At 44.3% G+C, this 27,185-nt stretch overlaps 1 protein-coding gene across 2 annotated transcripts in view; it reads left to right on the top strand.

The window, feature by feature from the left end:
- The window catches only part of EFNA3 (ephrin A3), a 587,719-nt gene that overhangs the window by 542,978 nt on the left and 17,556 nt on the right, over positions 1-27,185 (top strand). The window contains exon 4 of one of the 2 annotated variants that reach the window (XM_069650154.1): positions 23,189-23,266. The exons of the other annotated variant lie outside the window; for it this stretch is intronic. Coding sequence (XP_069506255.1) covers positions 23,189-23,266 — 78 coding nt within the window. The remainder of the gene's footprint in view (positions 1-23,188; positions 23,267-27,185) is intronic. 2 annotated transcript variants of the gene reach the window in all.

Below are 27,185 nucleotides of genomic sequence, written 5' to 3'. Positions count from 1 at the left end.
AACTATGTTCCCTACTGGCCTACACCGCTCCTCACAGACCCCATCGCCGGGCCCCCTCACATGCACAATAAAAAACCCAACACACATGTGCCTGCTCTTTGAGTAAACGTCCTGTGCAGTGCACTGAAAGTGATGGTTTCAACTTCTTCCTACACTTTTATTTGAAAACGAAACCGTTCCGGAACGTTTTCTTTTTAAAATAAAAGTATAGGAACGGTAAAACGTAATTAAAAGAAGTAGAGGAGCACCACTCCCGCCCACTTCGACCACTGATCACCTTTCTTGCCCAAAGTGAGTATTGTGCCTCGGGCAAGAAAGGAGACCATTGTCTCCTTGCGGGAATAGCTCGAGCAAGGGTGAAGTCTGAAGGAGGGAAAGTAGCAGAGTAGTTTGCCGGCACAGAAACCTTAAACAGTGCTAAATGCGTGTATGTATGGCTGCCTGCTCAACCATTATATAAGGAGTACCTTTAGGTAGGTGACACAGAAAAGTATGTGTTTTCGCAAATATGCCACTGACACCAAATGTAGTTTTAGGGCATAATAAGATGGAGATCGCAGAGTGTTGGACGCTTGAGGGGCTGGTGACGAATCAACTTCTGGGGCACCAGTGGCCCAGAGATGAATGTTTGTAAACCATCAATCAGTCCCACACCTCTAGTACACCCATCCCTGCCTAACCTCCGGTTTTTCCTGGGAAAGACCCTGGAATCTCAGGATTTTTATGGGGGGAAAGCTTTCACTGATTTAATTTTTTTTTTTTTTAATGCTTGCAGGACTTCGACACCACGGACTCCCTGCCCAAGTGTGGCTTTATCTCTGCAGCAATGAGTGTAACGCTTCCAGCATATTGGCAAAAAGAATGCAGGTGAAGCAAAATAACGCAGGTTTATTTTGCTTCACCTTTCTTTTTTTTTTTTGCCGACTTTCAATGTGAACACGCGTTTCTTTTGCTTTGGTTCTTTTTGCCCAGGTTAGGGTGGACTCAGCCCCATTGAACCACAGCCATCAGCCATCAGGTTTGCAGGTTGGACAACTCACTGCTGCACTACATAACCTGATGAAATACAACTACGGTGAAATGTCCCATTTCTGTACTGCAAAATTCAGGGAAAACCTTTTGTGTTGGTTCTTGGAGTTTACATGTGCACATTTTAACGTGTTGATTTAATGGAAGGTGAATGCAATTTGGGGGGTTGTGAAAAGGCAATTAAAAAAACTGCATATTTTACATTGCACTGTACATTTCTGATGTCACATCACTTTACAACAGAGTTTACCTTTTTGACATGTGGGCGAAGCTATGTGAAAATGGGTGTTTTGTGTGACGGTGGGCGGGGCATAAATCTCAGGAATTTTGATTTTCAAATGTAGGCAGGTAGGAGTACACCAGAAGGGATCCGAACAGATTGGAAACCCAAGCAAATTACAAACCTGTGTGTCCAATTTGGGTAACGTGGACGGAACTGCAGGCTTATCTCTGCAAGATTGTGGATTGTTGGCTAGTTGCAACACAGCAAAAATACAATTCTTACCCAATAATAACAGGGACTGTCCATTCAAGGTTGTATATAAATATCTACTTTATTATTAAACGGACCGTTCTAGCCCACTACAAAATGCAACCCATCCTGTAAAGAAATGCAGAGGACAGACCGTTTCAAGAAGGAAAAGGAATGCACTCTGGATACTGATGGGACGGGTAGGCGGTAAAGTAATTAATCAAATAGTTCAATGATACTTGATTTCAGCACACAGGGAGCAATGGGTCGTAAAATGTCACTTGGGGCCTTTGGAGAAAGACCAGGGGTACATAACCACAATGTACCTTGTGCTTGTAGAAGTTCCTAATGCTTGACAGTGTCGAGTCCGTTTCTGGGTGCTTCGCAGCTTTTGCAACAAGAGTTCAAGACGTGAGACAGCTGGAGTAGCAGGCTCGGACTGGCCTATAGAGCAATAGGCCCATTGCCTAACCAAAAACGCAAAATGCTGGTGTTTTGGGTCAAAATGGGCCTTTTTTTTGGCAAATTTAGCCCAGTTTGAGTAACTTCACTATGCGGCTGGTAGTTCTGACCACTGTTGCTGGATAATATTCTTTTAGGCACAATTTGCATCACATTTTATCAAACAAATCCCCCTTGAGTACTATTTATAGATGGTTACAAAAGGAATGAATAGCCGTTTATAACTGTGGGCCACTTTTTCATTGGTGCCAGAGAAAATGTTATGGCCCAGTCTGACCCTGGCAGGCAGTTTGGCGAGCGAGGCTGGACAGACGGCTGCAGGCTGGCCTACACGGCAACTCGGGGGTCAGGAATAGTCTCGGTGCTGGTCGTCGGGTCTGAAGCACTGGTTGAGGCATCTCGGATGGCGTGAGCGACTGCAGTGTAAAAACAGTCAGCGGTGCATTCGGTTGCAGCTCGAGGGGCACGACTGGCTAGAAAATTTCCTTTAAGGCAGACGTCATTGGATGCTGTCAATGCACTCCTCCTAGCTTCTTCACTAGGCTCGTGTCCTTTAAGGCAGATGGCCTGAAGATGAGTGTTGCAAGCAACTGCCTTGTCCTTAGTTTAGTTCAGAAACTCTGTGGCACTTCCCACCTAGAAGATTGCTTGCAGAGCCTAGCAGGTCACGTTGTGTGCTGGCTGGGTACCGGTTATGAGCTGCTGGACAGTCATCTGGATTCAGTATCTCCCTCTGTTTCCTGGGAGATGTTTAGGTAGGGGATCTTGCTTCCCTCTTTGGAGGGAATCCTGGCCTTCCTTCACTCCTTCACTGGCGGAAGCTGTAAAGCAGACTGTACCTTCAGCTAGGGTCCAATTGTGTTCTTGTTACTCCTTGCAATGTATTCAGATCTGCCCAAAAGAGGTGCTAAGCCCTCTTTTAAAGCCAAATGGACCACAGTGATTGGTGTCGGCTAAGCCTACCTTAATGAACCAATCCTGGGTCCCCACCAACAATCTCATGTATGCATGAGGTCGTAACCAGAGTGCTTTGTAACAGAAAAAGTAAAGGGGTGAAAACATGTAATACTAAGTCTCGCCCATCTTCTTGTCTATTGTAGATCAAATAGTCTCTTTAGTTAATGGAGATTTTGTTGTTCCTGATTAAAGCAGCAGGTCTCCCTTGAACCTGCAGCAAGGTCAGACTTCCTGTCTCAATCAAACCACATACTCGTTCCATCTAAATGGGGTCCCCCTGTGATATGATAGTTCATTTATATAGCGCCTATACACAATGTGTTTCAAAGCTCTTCAAGGCAAGAGAGGGAACAAGGGAATATACAATGACATTCTTACAGGCCATGAACAGTAAGGATGTGAAATTAACTATCACACTTGACCTGATGACATTTCAGATAGTGCAAGAGCTAAGACATAAGGAAGGGAGGGGGAGAGTGGGAAGGAAATGGAAACCGGCAACTACCGTGCTAGGCCTGACAACGTTTCTGGTAGAGCCGGAGAAAAACAAAAGGTGAGGGAGAGGGGTGCAGAAAGGGAGGGCAGGAACAAAACAAGCGACTATCGGTCTAGGCCTGACGACATTTCAGATAGTGCTGGAGGGGGAGTGGCGGTGGGTTTGGAAAAAAGAACTAGTAAGGGGAGTGGGGAAAGAAACAGGCCAGGTTGCTATCATACTAGGTCCAGGGACAATTCTGATAGAGTAAGTGCACAGAAGAAAGTAAGGGGAGGAGATGGGGGGAAAAGGGAGAGGAGGAGAGAACAGAGTAAGCAGCCAAAAAGAGTGGAGATGCAAGAGGGGAGAGTGAATACAATTGCAGAAGTCAGTAGTAACACATATTGTTGCTAGCCAGGATTCAAGGTGAAGATGGGAACAGTATGATTCAGGGCCACCATGAGTATAAGATGCAAAAGAAGTTCAGCATGAGAGTTGAGAAAGGGTGACGCACCGTGAATCAATGAAGTCCATAAAAGTCAAATCCGGCATTGGCCACAAGACAGTGATGGTGTAACAAGAATGTATCAGGACAGACTCCTGCAGAAGTAGGCTGGGGGGCGGGGGTAGTAGGGTAGAAAAATCAAGCAAAACAGGCAACACGTGTGCATGAAGGGTTGGGGGGGCACAAGGGAACATCAAAGGCGTATCACAGGCGTACCAGAGGGGTTGGGGATGGCCTGTGTAAAAACATGTTGTGCATGCTTACCTGCTGTCTGAGCAGGGGGTCGGGCCCTGGGTCCTCCTGGTTCAAAAAGGTCCAAACAGGAATAGCCCTTCACTTCGGATGCCCGGGCGTGATACGCCCTTGATCTAAGAGTTAAAAGCAGGAAGGAAGAGGCAGGGCTAGGAAGGTGGGTGGTGCTTAGGCCACGTGACCTAGATCCACTTACACCTGCTCCCCATCTGCAAAGGAAAAGAGGCTGGAGGGCTCCTTAAGTTGCGAAAAAGAGTGGCAACCAGGAGGTCACCAAGTGGGCGGGGCTTACTAAGTGGGGAAAAAGAGCGGCAACCTGGAGGGTGCCAGGTGGGCGGTGCTTAGGCCAAGTGATCTAGATCCACTTTCACCTGCTCCCCATCTGCCCTGCCCTGTGGGGATGACTACTGTAAACACGCAGTCCCAGACATGACATTTCACTGTCCATCAATACTAAGGGCAGGGGCTCCCATCAGGTTGACACAGTTGCTTATGAAAGGTTATTGGATTTCCTGTCTCCTTTGTTAGCCTCTCTAGCCAGGCCCCATGTGGGCCTGTTTAAATTACATTCTGATTGGTATGCAAATTGCTGCCACCAGCTAAATGGCGCAACAAAAGGACATGGCGGATCTATCGTAACTTTGTTAATTAATAAGGCTTCCCATGGCAGGGGAAAGCTTCGCCCCTCTCCTTTCTGGAGATGCATCATGTACTCCTGTCATATCCCAACTAAATATGACGGAGGCACTGCGCCCGTAGGCTGTTTCCACCCAGAGTACATGGGACTATGCGTATAATGTGCGGTGAGCATAGGAAAATGTGTGCAGATTAGGTCCACACATTTTCTAGAGTTTGATCTACCATCAAACAATTGGATTTAAGATTTCAAAAAAGCCCAGGCAAGGTCACACCCACCGTAATGGTGGTCAATTTCCTCACAGCCAATAGATTTGAAACAGCTTCCAGTTTAGCTGTAACTGCTATTGGATGGTAAAGTTGAAGAGCATGCTTTAACTTCACAAAGAACAGTTCCAGAACAGAGCAAATGATAGCAAAAAGTAGTGGAAGTGTTGACAGTAAAAAATAAAAGTTGTAGAACTTCGCTCCCTGCAATTCCTCCTCACTTAGACCACTAATTTAGCAAAAGCTGTAGCAGTGATAGTTCAAATGCGCTCTCTGTAGGGTCGAACTGGGACAAGAAATAGGCCCGGTCACCCAAAGAAAAGTCGGCCACCCACGCCTCAGTGATCCACCCTTCACGACCCTTGACCTCTGACATCACCGGAAGTGATGTCATTTGACCCCACCCCAAAGTGACATCCCGGGAAGTGATGAAACATGACCTTTCACCCCTTGACAAACAGTGGCTTCAAATAGCACTGTTCCGAAGTACACTAAATTACTGTGAATCCAAGCAGACGTCCAAGGCCGAATGATAATATAATTGTAAAGCACTTATGCTTAAGCTCTTTTTTTTTATAGAACAAATATGTATACAATATCACCCAACCTGTGTTGGCACTCATTTATCGACCGAAGAAGGATGAAAGGCTTTTTGAAAAAATTTGAAAAATGTTTCAATTTTGTTTCTTTCTTCCAAACCGGCCCAGTCATGGCCAGAAACCGGCCCACACTTCCCAGGGATGATTTCGGCTCGGCCACGGGGCCAATCCAACCCTTGCTCTCTGGTATTGCAAATCACCGAATATGTTCATGCTTTTAAGTATAGCTGTGAATGTGTCCAAAGAGCGAAGCCCTAGAGTAGCAGGGCTGGGGAAAGTGGATTGAATACTCAAATAATTTATACTGTACTGCTTTTCAGTGCAAATCCTCCTATTCAGACTGGAACTGGCAAATACGACTAGTTCTTTTCTGGGTTGGGATGCCACGGTAGTAGGAAAGGGGAAAGACAGTATTTCAGGGTGTTTTTGATTGAGAGGTGTTCCTCTGCGTTGCACATGTACTTTTGCATAGAGTTCAAAAGGTTTGCACACTGTCCTATAAATAATCGCCCCAGGCCACACCTTCATGCAGCTGTGCCTTCGGGAGATGTGATGCTGTACTTCAGTGCTTCGCTTTTGAACAGAAGTTGCTTTTGTAAATTGGACCAATTTTGATCTGTGGGAATTTTTTACCTATATCCGGCAAATCCCACTGAACAATGCGAATGGTCTTGAAACTAATGTGGCCTTTGACTTGAGATGACTGGAAGCCAGTTGATTACATGATTGGGGAGCAGAGTCTGGGTCCAAGCTTCTGAGCCCATTGCATTCTGCATATTCGGGATACAGGAGGTTGTTCCTAGTCCATTCACATGGCGAGGGTTAGCGAGGGCTAATGTCAAGATCTCTTGGACACATGGGAAGAACGGGGAAGCGAAAACTGGCATTGATTGATTTGGGTTGTCTATGTAAGGTCCACGTTCAGGATGAGGTGCAGATGTCGTGCGTGTCTTTGAACGAACAGGAAAAAGGGCTCACTCTGTTGTCCAATTCTGTCGATTCAGTGGCAAGGTGATATCACCACAGTTTAGATGCCATTTTTCTCCAAGTTTAGCTTACGGTGGCTGTCTTGCCAGTCAAATAACGTGCATCTAATCTCCAGTAAAAGTGTTTTAGCAGGTTATTGTCAACCTATTCAAAGAAACGTGTCTTAGTTATAATGTGGTAAATTGTGGATAATGAAAAACATCAGAAGTGAACAGTTTTCCCTGTTCTTAAATGGCGCTGTTATGTGTCTCTTAAATACAGGAGCATGTCGCTTCTCCATCTGCATCCTGCTTGATCATTTGCGGTTCAGAGTTTCTTACCTTTGAATGAGATGGGTACCGATAACCATCCAACTATACTCTAGCCATGCCGGGGATTAAGAATCATTGCGGGGTCCAAGCTCTTGGGTGGGTACTCCCACAGGGCACCAGCTTGGTGCTGTACCACTGCGGGTTGAGCTTGTGGTTTATTCTACTTGAAAGACTGTACTCTATTGACCAAGAGCTACTGCAGAGAAGCAGACATAAGCATCGTTAATAGAACCTGCCCTGTCACCTCTGGCATACTGGATGAAGAATAAGACGCTGTGCATGACACCAGCTGTCATTCCAATACTGCTATGAGTATATGAGAGATGATATGCATTCAGACAACCGTACCGGGTGTACCCTCAAACTGAAGTGGTAACAGGAGATTTGCAGACCCCACTGAACATCGATGAGCTGTAAAGACGGGTGCAAAGTGATGTCATAAGGAGAAGACACAATGACGCACAGAAACGATATGAGAATACTTTAAGGATGAAGATGTAACTGAAGAAGTAAAGTAAATCTGTAAATGAGTGAGAAGAAACCATACATACAAGCAGATGAGTAGAAAATGTATATATGCAGAAATGCAAGGTAGATGAGTCGCATACAAGCTTGCAGCAGTAGAGAACATAACATGGCCATGTTGAAGAGATGGAAGTTGGCTCGGGATAGTAAGCAAAAAGATTGAAGGAGAGACCAGGGCTGCAGAGCTGACAGACGCTGAAAATGGATTTGCACACCAACAAAGCATTGTTGTTGGCCAGAGATCATGGATGCTACAACATGATGTACAAAGGGAGTAAACTAGGATAATCAATATACACAGGACATATTTCCTACATTAAGTACATGAGCAAACGTTTGTGAATGCCAAGTATTGGACAATTAAAGATGCAGAAAGCATTTGTGAGATGGAGCAGCCAAGTCTCAGAAGCCAAATATGGTAATGGCACCCAGGATAACTGAATCAGACGGCACTAAATAGAATGGCGAAATGGATAAAAATCGTGGTCTCTTCACACTTGTGCATTACCAGAAAACAAGTCCTATTCATAAGCTCTGGATGAAGATAACGATGTACCTTAACTCCCTTTAAGGTTTTAGAGAAGAGAACATCCAGGAAGGTCAAGCACAAAGAAGAGGCGTTGGCTGATGAGAGATGGTAGACAAATTGGGCAAGTGGGTAGTGGTCTGACGTTGTTCTCTGCACCTGGGTTTCATTATGCTAACGTGCTTGTCAGAAGCTGCATGTCCGATGTTAGGAGAGAATGCCAACCAATCATGAGGACCTATGCAATGGTGAGCATACATTGTTCCAGAGGCCAATCTGCTGCTGTTATGCTGCTTTAAGCTGTATTATTTGTAGTTAGAGGGAAGTGCAAGGTATTCCAGCCAGATGAGGGGCAGCCATTGATGTTACTAACACTTATAAAGACTAAAAGTGGATATGTTCCCCTAACCAATTCCTCTGTCCAATTTATTATTTTCCACGTAGGATGACATAGTCGACATATATTGAGGTATAAAGCCTTTGTGTAACCGAAATGTAATAGTGTGTGTGAGCTATGATTTGTTCGCCCCATTTCCCTACTTTATTGAACTGATAATAAAGTAGTATTTTGCCATTTGCTTTAAGTCTGTCTGATTATTTGGGTCTGAAATCATTTAGTATGGTAATCCCATTTTGCGAATAAGAGTGCCCAAAGGTGATACTGCACATTTTGTTAGTGGTGCGGATGCTTCAGATCCAGACCCTCGGATGCTTGACTTATTCCACCATCCGCCGGAAGACCGCAGAGCTTCCTCTGGAGAGCAGTAGTACTAACCCTGTGACCAGAGATGGTTGACAGGTGCCCCTTTGAGTAAATTCTTGTCTGTCCTCGCAGGCGGCCTGTGGACTGAAGGCGAAGTGGTCGATTGGGGAAGAGTCTATATCGAAGGGCTTGAACTGAATAACGGATGTAGGAAGAAGCATTGAAAAGTGCAAACAAAATGGGAGGGGCCATACTATGTGTGTGTGTGTGTATATATATATATATATATATATATATATATATATATATATATATACACACACACAGAATGGACTATTGTTTTAGGGATTTCTGCGGCTACAGCCAAGAAGGGTGCGCGGCACACTCCAAAATGAAGTAAAATAGAGATGAGATATATCTATCAAGAGAATATGGCAAGACGATTGTAGAAAGTAGGCACATGTGTTTGGGAGTTTCAAAAAATGTGTCAATATATTTTATTTTTTACGATAAGAAGCAAGACATTTTTGTTCCTCATGGATATAAGCACAACTGGTTCCTGTGTTCGAGATGGGAAAATACCCAATGTCTGGAATCCCCATGAATGTGCAGGGATTCTCTGGGTCCACAAGTTTGGTTCCTTTTACTGACTAATTACCACTTTCTATAGGTGAACATGACGTTTCAATAGCACTATTGTACTCCCGACAGACACCAGTTAACATATTAGTATGTGATTTAATGACAAAATTAAACATGACTATCGTTTACTGACAAAGGAAATAGTACGTTCAACTCCAGGGATATATTTAATGAATGTGAGAGAATTTATATTGAAATGGAAAACAGGCGGGCACCACGAATATTCTTCTTTTCAAATAAATCTCAATTGATAATGCTATTCCAAAACGTATTTGTTTTTATATGGAGCTTACTGGGTCAAAAAAAGGTCCAATGACACCCAGGCCTTAACAACGGTAATGACTTGAAAAACTGAGTGAAAACCACCCCGTAGCACCCACTGCTCACTGCTTGCCTCCTACCTGGAGGCTAAATTCAGTACTTAAAGCTGTATTCAATTGTTAAATTGGTTGGTTAGTTCTTGAAAATAGGCATAATCATTTAACTTTATTCTTTGAGAAATGCGATTTCAGCTTCTTCATTTATCAAAGCTTTTACTCAGGTAATTGTGTTCAAGTCACACAATACATTAGGCGTTTTTTCCCAATTCCTCTACAAAAGATCACAGCTCTTGCCAATGCATTTCGGTGCCTAGCACCATCTTCGGGGCTTAGCTGTCTCGTATATGCGTTAACGCCTCATAAATGTGGATACATCAATGCAGTGTCTCTTGACACTGCGAGCAGTTTGCTTGAGAGCAGAGTAAAGAGACACTACATTGTCACGTTGTCCATTGTACAGTTAATTGAGCTGAAGAACAGGAACAGACAGGGGTGTTTTATATCCCCCACTGAGGCTATATAGAGACAGGACAGCACTGGAAAGCCTGTTGAATCTAGCATTATTGAGGGTGGCACTGGACCACCAGAGAGTCTTGCTGCCATGATCACAGAAGAATGGTTCACACCCAAATTGTTAGAACATGTTGCACAGTTTACTGTAAATTCCATTGTGTGCTAGAAATTCACAGCAGGGCACACTGTGCGAACAGTACGAGTAGCAATCCATAGACCCAGTGGTCCGTTTCAGCATCTACATATAGATTATGTGGATATGTTGCATGTATGTTACGGTTATAGGTACATGCTAGTAGTATGTCCATTTTCCAGATAAATCTAGGCAGGTCCATGCACGCACCCCAATGTAGTAAATGTATACACGCAGAAACGCAAGGTAGCTGAATCTCATAGAAGCTTGTTGCAGTAGAAACGAGACAAAGAGGAAGGGATTGGCTGTTTCATAGGAGGGAGCTTGCCAAGGAAAGAGATCGGCCACCAACTCTGTTTAGCGAAGCGCTTGAAACACAAAGTTGGTGCCGGAGGAACATAAAGATCTGGAGGTAGAGTATTTAGTGAGATCCAGTTGTAGATAGCCTGGTGCTTGGCCCCAGACAGCCTAATGGATGATCCAGAGAAATTTGAATTTGATCCTTGCAGCAACGGGGAGCCAGTGGAGAGATTTTAGGGCTGGAAAGATAGGATCCCTGGGCTTGAGGCCAATGATAAGTCTTGCAGCCCTATTCTGGATTAACTGGAGGGGTCGTAGAGCAGAAGAGGGTAGATTAAGGAAAAGGCTATTGTAGTAGACTAGCCCAGAGCAACTAGAGCCCTCCAGACATTGAGCTTCTGGGGGAAAGTGAGGAAAGGAAGAATTCATTTGAGGAAGTGGAGTTGAAAGTGGGCCTTCTTGGCAAGGTCCTGAATGTGAGGGAGGGAGGATGACTTCAAGATTTCTTGCTTCAGATGAAGGAGATGGGGAAAGCCCATCGAAGATGGCCAGATTGAGTGGAAGAAAGAGGGTGCAGGAGTCCTGATTGGAAGGATCTCATTCTTGCTGGCCTTGAGGCAAAGATCACTGGAAGCACACCAGGACTGGATGGTGGATAGGAGGTCAGCAATGATGGAGGAATTAAGGAGAGGATCAGAAGATGGAAGCTTGGAGAAGAGTTGTGTCATATGCAGAACATTGGAAGTTGGGGTAGAAGGTGGAGAAAGAGGTGTGCAAGTGAAGCAAGATGGGTGTTAAAGAGCCAGGGAGAAAGGGTGGAGTCCTGGGGGACACCGCAGGTGGAGATGGGGGAGGAGAAAGGGTCCAGAATAACCTGGGATGGATGGTCATTGAGGTAGGTTAGCCAGTCCAGTGCCCGCTCCGAGATACCTAGGGTATGGATGAGCCATTTTGTGTGGATGGAGTGGTTGACTGTAGCAAATGCAGAAGAGAGATCAAGTAGAATGAGAACAGCTGGAGTGTTTGAGTCCAGAGATGCAAGCAGTTCCTCACGGGTGTTCAGAGGAGCAGTTTCTGTGCCTCTGGATGCTCGGAATCCAGATTGATTGTTGTGTAGGCAACCATCATGTTTAGTGTGCTGGGTCAGTTGGGGGCAGGGGGGACCAGCTTCTCCAAGAGTTTCCCCAGGAAGGGGGGCTGATAGATATGGGGTGGTAGTTAGCTGGACAAGCCAGATCTGCAGAAGGTTTTTTTTCAGGAGGGGGAGCACAAGGGAATACTTGAGGGAGGAGGAGAGAAAGGCAGAGGGGGTGAAGGGGTGTGAGGTCATAGGAGGCAGGGGGGGAAGAAGGGGAGGGGGAAGCAAGGGTGCTCAGGATGTACTGAGTTTTTGCAGTGAAGTGTGGCCAATGTGTTGCAGAGAGCCTGGGAGGGAAGAGGGAAGAGGTGAGGAGGAGACTGCAGAAGGGTTGGCTAGTTCCTTGCAGATTTGAGTTCAGCCATGCTGTTGGACGCACCAGAGACACGAGCCTGGATGTGGGCCCTTTTCTTGGCGCGAATGGAGAGTCTGTATTGCCTTTGGAGCAGGCAACAGGCCAGTTTGTCAGAAGGTGAGCCTGAAGTCTGTCATTTCCGTTCCGCAGCTCTGCACTTGCATTTCAGGGCTGCAAGTTCAGAGTCGTACCAGGTGTTATGCTTGAGGCAAGTTTCAGGTGGATCCTCATGACCGGGGCATGAATGTCAAGGGTATTAGTGATGGCAAGATGGAGATTGCTGAGAGCAGAGTCAGAGATAGTCTGTAATGATGAAAGGGGGGTGAAGGGAGATGCGAACGCAGCAGCTGACACTCGTTTCGTCAAACGGATGCTCGTGAACGAGGTTGGCAGGGCTGGGGGCGGTGCGGTGAAAGGGCCGAGAGGACCCAGGTGGGAGGAGAGAATGTTCTTACCAGGAGAAAGCGGTGATCAGTTGGCGGGGTGGGGGAGTGAAAGATCAGTGTGGCAGAAGACATCAAGAGTGTGTCCAGCCTAGTGGGTGTTAAACGGGATATCATGTCGTACCTCCTTTCTTGTATATATTGGCCTAAACCCAGTTGCTCTGCGAAGAAAACCGCGTTGCAAAGTTCCGATTCTAGATCGACTTTGCCGCCATTTTAGGTTCATCCGCCATTTTGATTTCTGTTCCAATGTAACTCTGTATTCTAAAATGGTGGACAGTATTTCCCGCTTGTAACTGAGCCGTCCTGAACCTTGTATGTTAATGTATAAACTGTCCATTGGCCGAATGTTTGGGTTGAGTAAAGAGACCTTGTCCCATGCTTGACTTGTAGACAGAGGGTTGTCTGCGCCAATAAGACTGATCCACGGACATACCTCCACCACAATGTTTAACACATACTGAACGTAGACCCTAGCTAAATTGCATTGTAAAGGATATGTTAAGGCTTATTGTTAAAACTAAGAATACACTGTTGCCATTGTAACTTGTTTGCATGTAAACTAAGGATGATCCAAGTGCATATTGTCAGACAAGCCATAAGAGAACTCGGCACAAACTCTAGACCATGGATTATTAACTTGCAGAGGGCTTGTACATTATCATCGAAAATGTATAAACGCACAACTGTTTAGACGTCCAGTACCTCTCACTTCTCACACCGAAAGGGCTGGTATTCGCTGTGATGTTCTGAGGGCCAGATAGCTATCTGATTTTGTTTCTTTGTAACTGGACAGTATTAGAATGAAGATCTGTGAATCTTCATAAGCCTGTGTTTGGTGTATTTCCTTTTGGGGTACTCAGCCTCGATATTTCCATTTGTTTTTACATGAGTAGGACCAGAAGGGATAATGGAGAGGAAGAGCGAGGTGCAGAGGTCACCGAAGAGAATGGAGGCTGTGATGTTGGAGTGTAGGTGGATTTTGAAGTCCCCCTGGTGAAGTAGTTTAGAGGTGTTTGTGAGGCAAGAGGAGGAGTAATTGGCCCATTCATAGAGGAACAGGGTGGTAGAGCCAGGTGGCCTGTATATGGTGGAAATGGTCAGAGGAGGTGGGAGCGATGATCAGCTTGCAAACCAGGCTCTCGAAGGAAGAGTAAGGCTTGGTGGATATGAGGGAAGAAGGGACACACCCAGGGAATATCAGAGCAACCCCACCGCCAGCACGGTGAGTGCGAGGCTTGGAGATTACCTTATAGCCATCAGGGAGAAGGGAGTCAAAAGCAGTGACTGAGCTGGAATTGAAACATGTCTTGGTAAGAGCAAGGATATCGAGGTCAAGGTCTTCAAGGAGGAGGCAGATGTCGCCAGAGTGTTTGGCAGAAATGGCATTAAGTGTGTCTAGATGCAAGAGGTCACCACCTTTGAAGGTTTTCCGAGGAGGGGTTCAGGGGTGTGGAGAGTAGAAGGCATTGCAGATGTTTGAAGAAAGTTGATGAGGTACGGCAGCTGCCGGTCAAAGAGGAGGAGGAGGTTGGGTTGAGGACCCTGAACCAAGATAGTGCCCGTGTGATGGACAAGTAGGTACACCTGGATGATGCGAAGCCCACCAAGAGTACTTCCCATCTGGTGCCACCATTAATTGTTGGAGAGGAGAGCGAGTAGAGATGAGATGCAGAGTCCATAGATCTGTAGAGGGGACAGAACAAAAGAGGTTATCAGTGAAGATCTGTCTGGAAGTTGCGCTCACATAGGTGCATGCGATGGGTAGGCCAGGGTTAGTTATAAGTATGTCTTTTTTTAAGCTTTTTTCTTCCAGACTTCATGAGAGAGGGAGGACAGGTGATAGTATAGAAATTAGAAAAGATGGGAGGATAGGTGGAAGGAAGAGGGGCTGCACAACCCAGTATGAGCACAAACTCACCAGGAGGCCTAGTAGCCAATGGAAGCAAGATAACAGATGCACTGCGAATATTTCAGTACCGCAGTTTGGTGCAGAGATGTTAAAAAACACACCAGGTTTCTAAATTGCACAAGCGACACAAAATGTGATGAAAGAAGGATTAAGTAAGCCAAGGAAGGCAGAATGGCATTGCACCCCTTGGTTCAACAGATTGGATTTAGAGGAGAAGCAGTGACAATGTCCAGCCATAACTCAAATATTCTGCTTGGGTGCAAAAAGTTGCAGAGGCCAAAGTGCGTGGGGTAACAAACTAGCTGCCTGGAGACTATCCCATGATGTGCTGCAGGGGTGAGAGGAGGAGGAGGGCCCTCCAAACCCTCGAGGCCCACAAAGGCACAGACAGGGCCTTAGTGTGGCTCCCTGATTGGGCAGTTGAACGAAGAAATGTTGTCCAATGGCTGCGCCGGATGCCATGTTGGGAGAACAAAGCTCACCGACAAATGATGGGCACACTAGGTATTGCACGTGTACCATGGCCGATGGGTCTGATTCACAAATGTGGCACTGCCGCTCCTGATTCCTGTGCAGAGCAGACAGTTTACTAATATTAAGAGTGCCCACCGCATGTAATCAATGCAGAAGCGTTTCAAGCCACGTAAATGCCCATCAGTGGCTTACCTTGTGGAATGCCTGGAATTGCTGCTCCTGCAACCTTGCGGAGAAGAGGGGCCACTGTTTCCGGCGGCTGGTCGACTGAATCCAAGTTATGTCCAAAAAAGCTAGGAAGACCCCTCCGATGAAGGATGCTCTATAATGGTATGGACTTCATGAGAACATTCTTAAGGAATGCATTTTCACCTCTCCTGTACCCACTATACTGCACGGTGACATGCAATGGGTTACTTGGGAGATGACTTCGAAAGTAGACCAGGATAAGTTTTCTGTTCGATCAAGTGCAATTCTTAGCCCTGCTCTTGCATGACTGATTTGTGTACAAAGTATATTTGTGAATAGAGGACCTTGTTTGCTTCTGCTCTGTAAGATCTTTGGGAGCAGGAAATCTCTGGCAATGGCTTTACCGGGGTAGCTGGGAAAGATGCATGCTTCCAAAGGGAGGACTGTATCCCGGTCTTGCACCAAGGACCTGATGGTGCACTAGCCACATTAATCAGACCTAGATGAGGGCAGACATTCTCTGAATGTACCATTTTACCAGAAGAGTCCAGGATTTGGTTTTATAGTCAAAGCGTACGCAGGTGGCATGCTCCAATTTTCCAGATTTGCAATGTTAATTAACCAGTTACAATGGGTGATGACATCTTTCACCTCAAATATTCTAAGGTTACAGAGAAAAGGTCAACCGAGTTAATTTCATTTTTTGAAGGTCTGTCTCTTGGAACATTCAAACTGCCTGCCAACTCTCTCCCAAAGAGATCTTTTGACTGACCATTGGACAGTATGTTGTCAGGGCTACCATTGAGAGGCCTTGTAGTATTGTGTGCGTCCACATGCAGCAGGTTATTTGAACATCCCTTTTTGTGTGATTATACTGTTATTGACACATGCACTAACCTTTTCCTCACTACTCCTATGTCCTCTACTTTCCACCAAATGTTTCAGATGTCACGCTGATGCAAGCCAGAGAACTCTCTACACAGCATTTATTGTACACGTTCTGGAACACACAAGTAAAGCAATTCCATCCCACATGGGCCGGGAACCAACCACTGGTCATTTTAGCTACTTTGACAGGACCAGTAAATTTCTCGCACGCAGTTACGGTTGTGCTGTGGAAACTATTTTCCCACTGGATTGGTTTCTCAACTCATGTACAAAACAAAGTAATCATGAATGCGAAAGAAGACAAACTTACCTTACTGACCAAGAAGTGTAAATATGCAGTACCGCAAGGTATAAAACCTACACAGAAGCTTGCTATAGAGGAATATGTAACGTGGCAAAGACAGCCATAGTTGGAAAATGGATGCCTGCTCGTCTACATATTCAATTCAACTACCTCAGAAACAGATCAGGATTGCACAGTTGGGAGACGCAGGAAGATCAGCATTGTGTGCAAAACAAAGAGGAGTGTATGTTGGCATGGGATCAAGGATGTTATCTTTAAGGAATAGCTGCAAAGCACAAAGGGAGGCAGGCGAAATAAGCCATGGACGAGACCCATTTCTCTTAGATTAAACAAGAAGAAAACATTTGCAAGAGCCATGTATCGGACAATTAAGTGTATGAAGTCTATACAAGGTAGAGTGTACAAGTCTCTAGAGGCCAAGAGGAGCAATGACACGCAATATAATTAGACCAAATAGCATTAAATAATCGGCTGAAATGAACAAATTCATGGTCTCTTCACATTTGACTCGGAAGTCGAAAACCAGGGCTATTCGGACTCGGATGAAGATAGTGATGTTCTTTGACTCCCTTGAAAGTTCTAGAACGGAGAGCAGGCTACTAGGTCAACTACAGACTGGAAACATTGGCTTATAACCAGACTGATGAGAGATGATGGACTAATTGGGTAAGTAGGGAGTAATCCGTGATTCAAGCACCTGCATTTTGGTCTCCTTACGTGCTGCTAGCCAAGCCGAAAGTACAGGGTTAGGTGAGAGTGCCAACCAATCAGTGGTTCTATGGGGGGGAAACCTGCTGTATAATGTTGCATAGACCAATCTGCTACCATTTTGTTCACTATTATATGTATTTATAGGTAGTTTGAGGTGTCATACCGGTAAAAGACACCCAACAAAGTACTAACCCGTATACAGTCTATAAGTAGACCTGTTCCCTTAACCAATCCCTCCCACTAATAAGTTTGATTTACCCGGAACTGAGAATAAACTAGTACTTTGCCATATTCCTTCAGACTGTCCAGTTATTTGGTCTGAGATATTTATTGGTAATTCCATCTAGCACAAGAGACACTTCAAGGTGTTGGAGCACAAAGCGATTACTCTACTGGAGAGATTTCACTTTTTTTTACATGTCATCCTATTCAAGATGATTTCAAACATGCAAACTATTTGGTGATTCCTCAGTCACCAGCATTTCCTGAAGCTCCTTCAGGACCCCCAACAACTACAAGGGCATAGCCCCCATCTAAAATACCAATGCCTCTTGTGGCCAGAATCCCAGCAACTGTGGTATTAAAACTCCTTGCCCAAAGTTATAACAACTAATGGCTATTGCTCCTAATGTCACTTAAGTGAAAGATGGTGCCCCACCACCATCTGGATTCTCCAACTACTCTAACGATTTTATAGTGGGCTAAAACATGCTTGTAGATGCTCCTGAGTGCGAACCTACCAACAGAACAGGTTCTTTGGCTTTGTCAGTTCTCTGTAGAGGGGCATCAAGCCTGTTTGCACTCTGAGATGTTCTCTGCCAGAAAAAGCATTCCATGAGTGCAGGGTAGCTGTGATGTACTTTATGAAGTTTAAGTTTCTGGATCCACCACCATTGGAGAATAGTGGTGATGGCAGCTCTGCGGCATGCATAGTATACTCTTGCAAGCTGGTGTGCATAAGCAAGCCCGCAGGCTATGGGAAAAACCACATTCAGTTGCAACAACTAGCAAGGAACTAGATACAAAACATAGATCCTTCAAAAGAAGATATTTGTTCACACAACCACCAGTGCAATTTGCTTACACAGTGTATGACTCTGCTAGCATTACAGCAGCCCCTCCTGGTAAGGCAAATGAGCTCCATTACAACATATGACAATGTATTTCAATAGTTTCCTCCTCTTTAGATGGACAATTATTTGGATGGAAGCCTACTGTGGTTATTGTAGATTTTCCAAAACGCTGTCCAACAGAACGTTGTGAGTGGTTCTAATTTACCATATTGCATGGAGTGCAGGACAGTCTAGGCCTCTTGGATTTGGCTGCAAATTCTGTGCTGCTTTGAGGAGCATACGTAGGGGTCCGGAAGTTAGTTGTGCAAGTGGGATACAGCGATTACCAGATGCCCAGGATCAGGGTTTAGAGCTGCCAAAAATTCAAGACCTCCACTGATTAGAAACTCGCAGAACTGAAAACAAGTCTCTTGGAAGAAAAATCGCTGTGCTCAGTAGTGCCCAAGCCAATTCTGAAAACCATGACATGAGTGATGCCACACACAAGGGATCGATAAAGATCAATGCTGACCTTTCAAGGTCTCCAGACAAGAGTTGGTGTTCCAAAGAACTGGCAGGAGACCTCACCCAGCAGCAAAATAAGACCGTTCCAGAGGTACAAATGGCTTGCACCTCAAGACCTTATCTACATACCAAAACCCCAAAGTCTGGTGGCACAAATATTTAATGGGTTTCTGCCTAGTTGGGGCTAAGTATCATTTTTGTCTCCATTGACTAAGTAAATAACCTATGCCCCAATCTATTGAATTGTCCTATATTGCTACCATCTTTCCCTTACCTGATCCTTTCCTGTCTCTATAAACCTTTCTTTGTTAAACTTGGGGAAGAGAGTCACAATTTGCGTCAGAGAGGCACAGAGATCCTCCCAATGTTGAAATTGCCTTCTGGTTTTATTCCTCTAGGTTTTTGGTAGTAAAGAAAAAGAACAATGTAAGCCCCTTTCCGGACCGGCAGACTACAACTCTGCCTGCCGTGCGCATCAGTTTTCATGGAAGCACAAGCACATGGAAGCACCAGCACCGTTATTAACAGTGCCAGTGTTTCCCAGTACCCATTCCCGTGGAGTCCTCTAGGACTCCACGGGAAAGTGCTACTCGGAAGCACTGGCACTGTTAATAACGGTGCTGGTGCTTGATGACTGCTCCCTTCCAAAGTATTTCATGGCCATTGCATAAGAGTGAAGGCAGCTGTATTTGCTAAGTGACAACATGCGCCACGCCACATGATATTTGCAATTATTACTACTTTGATACATGTTCAAGGGCCATCATTCACTTTGGCCTGTCTGTCATAAAGAATACAATTGGCTAAATACTGTGTCCTTCTTACTGCCACCATCTTTCTGTTTGGATGCTAGCTAGTCTTCCAAATATATTGAGGAAAGGGGGCGAGATGTAGGAACAAGCACAAGTTGCACACCCTAATTAGAACTGTACTCCTAGTCTATAGTCTCTTCATCTATAGTTCTGGGTCTCCATCCTAGCGATTAAGAGTGCTCCAACCCTTTGAAGAGGACTGTCAGTTTCTGCCATTGGTGTGTGGTAGTGAAGCATGTGCACTTGCACGGCCTGCACAAGTGCCTCTGCTAAATTCTTAAAACTAATGCTATGAATGCTGTAATCCCCCTTTCCCAGATCTGTGTACTGGACAACATTGCTTCCAGTTCTTGATGAGGGAGACCTCTTCGCCACATTTTCCTTGCGCATCCATCCTGCAGAAATCAAGTGCAGAGGGACTGTGCACCATTCTCTGACAGGGTGTTTCTCATCATAGTTTCAAAATCCATTAGTGTCGATATACCATGCACCCTTAAAACTATGGACTATGGTCAAGATGTGGTTTACCGATGCATTTGCTGACTCTGGATCCGGGAATCTTGAGTGCTAGTTTCTGCACAATACCAAAAATTGTCAGCCTACAAATCACGTTCTCTCCCTGTGCCCAGTTATAAATGCATAACTTGTACATGCTGTCGATCATTGTCGATTGCATGTCCAAGCCACATTTCCATCATGTCCTGTTATACAGCTCCTCTTATCCAAGGTGCTTCTGATATAAGAAATCTTCTCTGTGATGCACAAAACGTATGTTTTGAGCCACGTCCATGCCATATCAAATATCTAAAATAAATGGAATACAATGTTTTTCTGTCAGCACCTTTCTTGAGCACTCCATCCATTTGCTCCAGCGATCGGCAACCATTTAGATGTTTAGTTATGTCTGGGGGCCACTCTGTCTCATGTGTGTGACATTTCTGGTTCTTTGACCTACCGCTCTAGGTCACCATTATTAAGGCTTTTAACCTTCCCAGGAGATCATTGTTCTCAGAACACAGGGGTAAAAGCTTCTTTAATCTCCAGTAATCTCATCACCACTTTAATTATCATTTGAAGCTGCCCTGCCCCTGGCAAAAAGTTGAGCTCTGGGACCTTTTCATATTGCTTATTAACATTTGTTTAAAGAATATTTAGGACAGTGTGCCCTTACCCCTATCTTCTAAAAGTCCTGCATTACACCACACTGACATTTCTTGAACTACTAGTTACAGTTGGCAAAAGATAATCCTTCATATTGCTTGTATAGTTTGCTGGATATTTTCCAGGCACTATGCCCCAATTGGTATCTCGGATGTCTCGGGCAAAACCATGGCATTTGGGGCATATTATGTGCGAGACATCATCGCCATCTACTTCCTAAAATCTAATGTGGGATTAAATTCCTAGATGGCCATTATTGGTTGACTTTAACCACCGTTGTACTGATCACCTCTGCCTATTGCCCTCCGTGTATCTCTACAGCCACCTTCCTATTTATACCCAAGATTCTTTCAGGTGTTTAACCACATCTTGGTATGCTTCTTTCCTAGGCCTTTTTAACCGGGACTCAAAAATAAGGATTTTAAATAGAAATATGCCAGTGGGTTATTACATTGGTATACTTTTGTGACATGTGCCCGGCAGGACGCATTTAGTGTCTCAATGTCTCTCCTCAAGGTTCTGGGTCACTTTGTTCTGACATGGGAGGGGTGACATGCCTGTTCCTCCAGAACAAGGGAAGCTTTTGTGTGTTTCCATATTTGTGTTCCTATTTTAAATGTATAGCATTCAACTGCCTTCAAATAACACTACTTCCTAGATACTAGGTCGAGAGAGGTTTTGCTTTGGTGGACAATTGTTGTCGTCAAGCTAGGCCTTGTTTGTTGCCTTCCGCCAGTGCTCCAAGCTTGAAAGACTTCATACATGATGTGAATGGAAGGAAGCTAGCTTTCAATGGGAGTGGAAAGCTACCTACCCAGAAGCATTCTACTACACTTCTATATCAGCATCATCCTACCATTCGCAGTCTAGCAGTGGACCAGAGTGATGCTCACAATGGCTCCCCACACACTGAACCAATGGTAGCGGTGTGTATGGCCAGAAGAGAATAGGGTGAGGCAACACGGTTTACGTTATTCATTGACCTCCTATATGTATACTGCCACAACAGAGTTTCTGGTTCAGTTGCATGTGGTTAAAGGTTATCATAAAGTAATGTTGGAAGTGATCTAGTAAGAGTGGCCAGTTGTCCAGTGTTTCTACAGGTGATTAACTCCATCATTCATAGGGTTTGTTGACTATAAGCCGCTTTTTCTGAAAATAACTAATGTAGATTGTCTTGCCACTTGTAGCCTGAACACATTGGATGTGAATTGGGTCCTGTAGTATTGGCTAAACATACTGATTGATGCGTAGAGACAGCCTTAACTTTTACTCTGACGCCAAAACCACAAAAGCATTTCAGGACATAATTCCACCTAGCTCGAACTAGTTTTGTTATTATTGTACCCCACTGCACCAATTCTCCATCCACTCCTTAATACACCCTCCAAGAGGTGAGCCTGTTGCTGCAACAGTCTTGGTTAACTTTCCACATACTGAAAACCGTTATGGGTGTTCTTCAAATATCAGTCGCTTGAGGTTACTGCTCCGGACCCTGCCTCCCTCTGAATGGGGAATACCAGGTGATCTGTTCCTGGCTTAAAACTCGTTGACGAATTTCTTATGAAGATTCAACTGCCAGAAAACTTAACTGCCCCACTTAAGTAATAGCCTATTTTCACAAACCCAGAGTCTTCTCACTTCGTTGGAATGTTGAGGTTATCGACCAGTGTTCATTGTAATTGAAACTGAGGTGGATACACTGACAACTGTAAAGATGCAGTGACCCCCTTGCCGGCCAAATCTCTGCACAAATGCATTTTAGTTCGAATTGCATCATCCTCCCCAGGCGATTAAACTAAATTCTAAGTCTGAAGACTTCATGCGGAAGACCTACATAAATATGATATGATATTGGTCATTGTCCACCCCAAATACTGTTATTAATGCTGCAGTTTTTACCGTTGGAGCAGTGGCATTAATGCTATTAAAGGGAATATTGTATTTGAGGATTTGAAATCCAGGAATTTGACTGGATGGAAAATGATGGGCTGATGGAATAGTTAGGCTAGAAGTCATCCGCAACAAGCTGTCATGTAAAGCTCTTTCTCAATCTCTGTTGCTATGACAATGTGGCGTGGTACAGCTAGCAATGTGGCAATCGGTGTCTTCTTTTTTTTTTTACAGAAAAAACAGATTATAGAATGTAAGAACCAATGTAGTGCAATTTTTCTTTTCTGCTACTCATATTGACTGATCTTTTGTATTACATCGGATTCCAGAACTTAGCTTCTGATTTATAGTGAACTCCTCAGTGAACTCAATTTCTGAGATCCATGCACATTTTGCACGTGTTTACTCTCGGTGTGCTTTGTATTCTTCAATCTGTTCTATTGTCATCCGAATGCATTCTGTGGTCGTGCAACACACAAAGCACAATGTAGGGCTCGAGTTGCGGGTCATCTTTTAAAATTCAATTTTAAGCAGATGATTTAAGAACTAAGTTTCCAGGAGAAAGCAACATGTTTCCTTTGAGGGGGTGTCAGTAGTCTGTGTTGCCTTGGCATCAGTTATGCTTTTTTCAGTGCAGGATTTGTCTTGAATTTGACTTGGTTGCTAGAGTAGAACCATGAACGTCTGTGAATAATTATTTTCTTCTTATTTCCTTAGCGTCCTATTCCAAGGAAAAGCACTCTCCAACCCTTCCTCAGTTTACAATAGGACCAGAAGTAAAGATTGAGGATTTAGGTGAGTGCATTTTAGAATGTGTTCCCGGCATGCGCATGTTTTTCTTTATGTATTGAGGGGAGCCTGGAGAACCCCCCGAACCCCCTCCAAAATTGCTTTTCCTGAATTTGCTAAGATTTCTTTTGTTTTTGGCTAGTCTTCATCGTCCACATTGGACTAGAACAAATTATGATTGTGGGAGTAGAGACCGAGCATCTCTAATGAGGCCTCTGAGGTTCCGGAGCTTGTATCATGATTTCTCTACTCAAAATATTGCAACCAGGGAAATCGTTAGGATCTCCAAAGCTATAATTCTGGTACAGAATGGGCCTAAGAGGTTTCCTCTGTTGGCAATGCCTTTAGATAACTGCAAGCTAGAATCTCACACCATTCCCTTCAGTTGCTCACCACAACAGAACCAGATCTTGAAATTATTCCCTCGTGGGACACTACAGAAGCATGGCTTGCAGCTCTTCGTGTTGGGCCGGATCTGGCATGGCTGGGGGGAAATGTAGGAAGTTAAATGATTTCTTGTACAGTTCAACACTGTCCAGCATGAAACCCTTTAAGATGTTCATTTTCCGGAGCCTGCTTAAACGTAAGGAATGAATTATGGGAAACACTTTGCCCTTTAGCTTACTTACAGTTCCATTAACAGTGACTAAATCAAGAAAGCAAACAGTGTCTTTGTTTACGCCAGTTCGACCCTCAGCGTTGTTTGCTTTAGAGCTTGAAATGTTTGAACAATTCTTGGCATAAAACACAATTTCACTTTTTTTCGAATACCAGAAAGAGGGGATCAGTACAGGAAACCGATTTAACTGACTGATGGTTAAAAACAGATTTGGCAAGGGCTCCTAGCGGAACAAAGCTCCTCTTCCCTTAAAGACCGTGCTAGATTTCTCTGTGAACGTGATGGCTTGCATTCTGGCAAGGATAGCTGTGCTTTTCATTTCATGGGCTGAGCGGTTGGTTAAGCACAGTGGTTTAGTAATTATTTTACATTATTCAGATGTGTCATGCCTGGGTACAGCAAGGTTGCATTTGTTTTGTAAATGGGGATATTGCTACATGTACTTTTTTTTTTTTTTTTTTTCTTTCTTCTTCTTCTCTGATGCATCGCAACTGGTTCTGATATCCTCTCAAACGAGTTTGGCAAAAACATGTGAACAATTTCTGAGAGTAGAGACCGTGTTTGGCGGGCAATAGAAGGAAAAACTATTTACCCCTCCCTATGCCCCACCTCCCTTGGATCAAGCAAGTTGTGTCTCCCCTAATAGAAATAATGGCACGCGTAATTCCACATTCTTACGCCACAGTAGCTTTAAAAGAAAAATGACGATCATCCAAAGCTGGGTATTTACGTCTGACGAGAGTACACAAAGAGATAGACAGAGTCCGATGTAAATGTGCGTAGGACAGGGAATCATTACTTTCAAATAGAAGTGCACAGCCTACAATCTTAAGCAAGATTGCTTTATTCAAGTGGTGGTCCCTTCCTTCCACCTTAAAAATAAAACAACAAAAAACTAAGTGTACATAATGTCAAGTGACTTGCCCTTAATCCGCTTACTATAACCCCAATACAACATTCTACACTGTCAAGCAGAGATTCAATCTTTTTCATCCATTAATGTCACTTCGGTTTTTCTTCTGGACAAACGAAACTTCAAACAAAAATAGTTTGCTGCTATTCTGAAACCCTAAACCAGTGAGTTGGCATTATTCCAAACCAGGAAAATGGGAATGCTTACTTCTCTTATACTTCTCTTCCATTTTGTCTGTATTATTTTTCTCTTGCTCCAGTTTATCCTTAACGGGTGCGTTATTTCTAGCCACTTTGTGCTACGGCATAGTCAGCTTTTCGAAGGTGCCAAAATAGGTAGTCGCAGCCCTTCAGTAACAAATCAAGAAGGGTTTGTTTTTGTTTTTTTACCGGCAATTGCTTGTTCTGGACAGTCACTATTTGGAAGGCCCAAAATACAACCGACAGAAATATTATTGGCTAACAAATGCCCCATTTATAGCTTTGCCTTCATAGTTTGAGATCCGATCTCTTCCCGCCTGTTTGCTCTATGTGAACTTGTTCTCTCAAGTTGTGAGTGGATTTATGGTGCTGGGAACGGAGTCTGTACATAAGCCTGAGTGTTGATTATGATTCAAATAATCTTAGCCCTCAAAAGACAGGAGATAAGATTTAGTTGTCTTTAACAGTGGCCAAGTGGCCTCAAAGCTGAACATTTGTGTCTGGACAAATGACCCGCCATTCAACCCACGACGCCTGCATCTGCCATCACCATACCCTTGTGAAGTGTCTTAGAGTTTTGAGCTTGCATAGCGTGGCCATTTTGGGCAGGATTCTAAGTGAACTCCTCCGATCTTAGAGTTCAAAATGCAGGAATCCGTATTTGAGGTGTTCTTGTAAGCGAGTCCGTGAAAGGGCCTCTAGCTAGGACGATGGACCCATGAACTTGAATGCTTCCCTGCAATTGGTCACCAACTGGTCCATCAATATTTTCCAAACCAAGCTACTTCATTAAACACATCTTGTGTGCTCTGCTCCCATTAACGTTTCTACAACAAAGTTCATTGCTTGTTGTTAGAGATGGTTGTTCACCAGCTCATCCCTTTGAGAAAATGATCAACATAGTAGGCTTTGTTTTAGGCGAATTGTCTTTATTGAGCAATTTAAACATGTTTGGTGTTGGTACCTCAATAGCGTACAACCTTTACAGGACGCAGCGGAGCGCTGTATGTATAGTCGAGGGGAGATTAATTCAGCATCATGTGTAAGGAGCACTATGGAGGAAGTTATGTGGTAGGGAAAGAGTGCAGGTATAGTGTTCGAGGGAGTTCTACGTTGGTCTTCTCAGCCGTTTCAGATGAAGTGCGCTTTCAGCTCTTTACTTTCTGGCCACTCTTAAAACCAAGTTAAGGAAAAGTAGCCAACGTGTTCCCGTCTTGTGATCAAGGCAAAAGCAGCGTGCAATCAAGGACCTCGTCATTTAGCATTGCTGGAAAAAGATGAAACTAAATATTGGAACCCGCTTTATTTTTCTGATTGTTTTTCTTTACTACCATTGACCGTAGAACTTTTGTAGATTTGCCTCTGGAAAGTTTACCTGCAAGACAGAGCTTTTTGAAAATTATCCTAATGAACGGTACTACATTTTTGGCTAGCAAAAGTCTAATCTTGGGGCTTGTAGATGTATAGTTTGTTGGTAATGAACATTTCTTTCAGATGGCCAGGTAATACAAAACAGTTGAACCAAACCTCGGCTGAAATGCCTACAGAAACAGATTGCCTCTAGCTTCAGCGTATGGGAGAGGGGTGAGATGTTGTGTGACATGCCTCAACAGTTTGCATTAGCTACCATCCTAGCACAGGAGCCCATCGATGCCAAACCTCTCTAGAAACACCAAGCCATGGCACACCAGCAAGCTTCAGCTGCTGTCGGGCCTATTCCAGAGAGGCCATCCTTTCTCGATTATTAAGAACCAATTTAAACGCTTGTTGGAGGTCTGAGCGGGACATACAGTACTTCACTGGTAGTGTGCAAATGGGGCAGGTGAGAGGTTGCGGAAAATATGCTCAGGAATCCCGTGCAATTGACTATAATTATGGATTCTGCATTTCATCCAATAAAGGTGTAGAGAAAATGTATGTTTACTGTCCCATCACGAGGAGTCAAATTATGATGTTCAGGAGGGCGCACCCCCCTTGGCCATTCTAGTTTGACGTTTTTAAAAAGGATAGGGAGTGCTCTCCTCCTGTTTAGGAAACAAGTAGTGGATAAGTGAATGGACAAGAACTATAATAATGATGTATGTATGAGCGAAGGTGTGAGCTGTTCTGTATGAGTGGATGTTAGAATGGACAAGTAAAAGTGTGCCTCTGCAGAAGTGAGCTAATGTAGCAGTGGCGTAGGTGGATCATTGA

This window comes from Ambystoma mexicanum, chromosome 1p, assembly GCF_040938575.1.
Source record: "Ambystoma mexicanum isolate Mex_15411 chromosome 1p, UKY_AmexF1_1, whole genome shotgun sequence".
NCBI classification, from domain to species: Eukaryota; Metazoa; Chordata; class Amphibia; order Caudata; family Ambystomatidae; genus Ambystoma; species Ambystoma mexicanum.
Note: the sequence above shows the minus strand (reverse complement) of the source record. Positions and strands in the feature narration are given on the sequence as shown.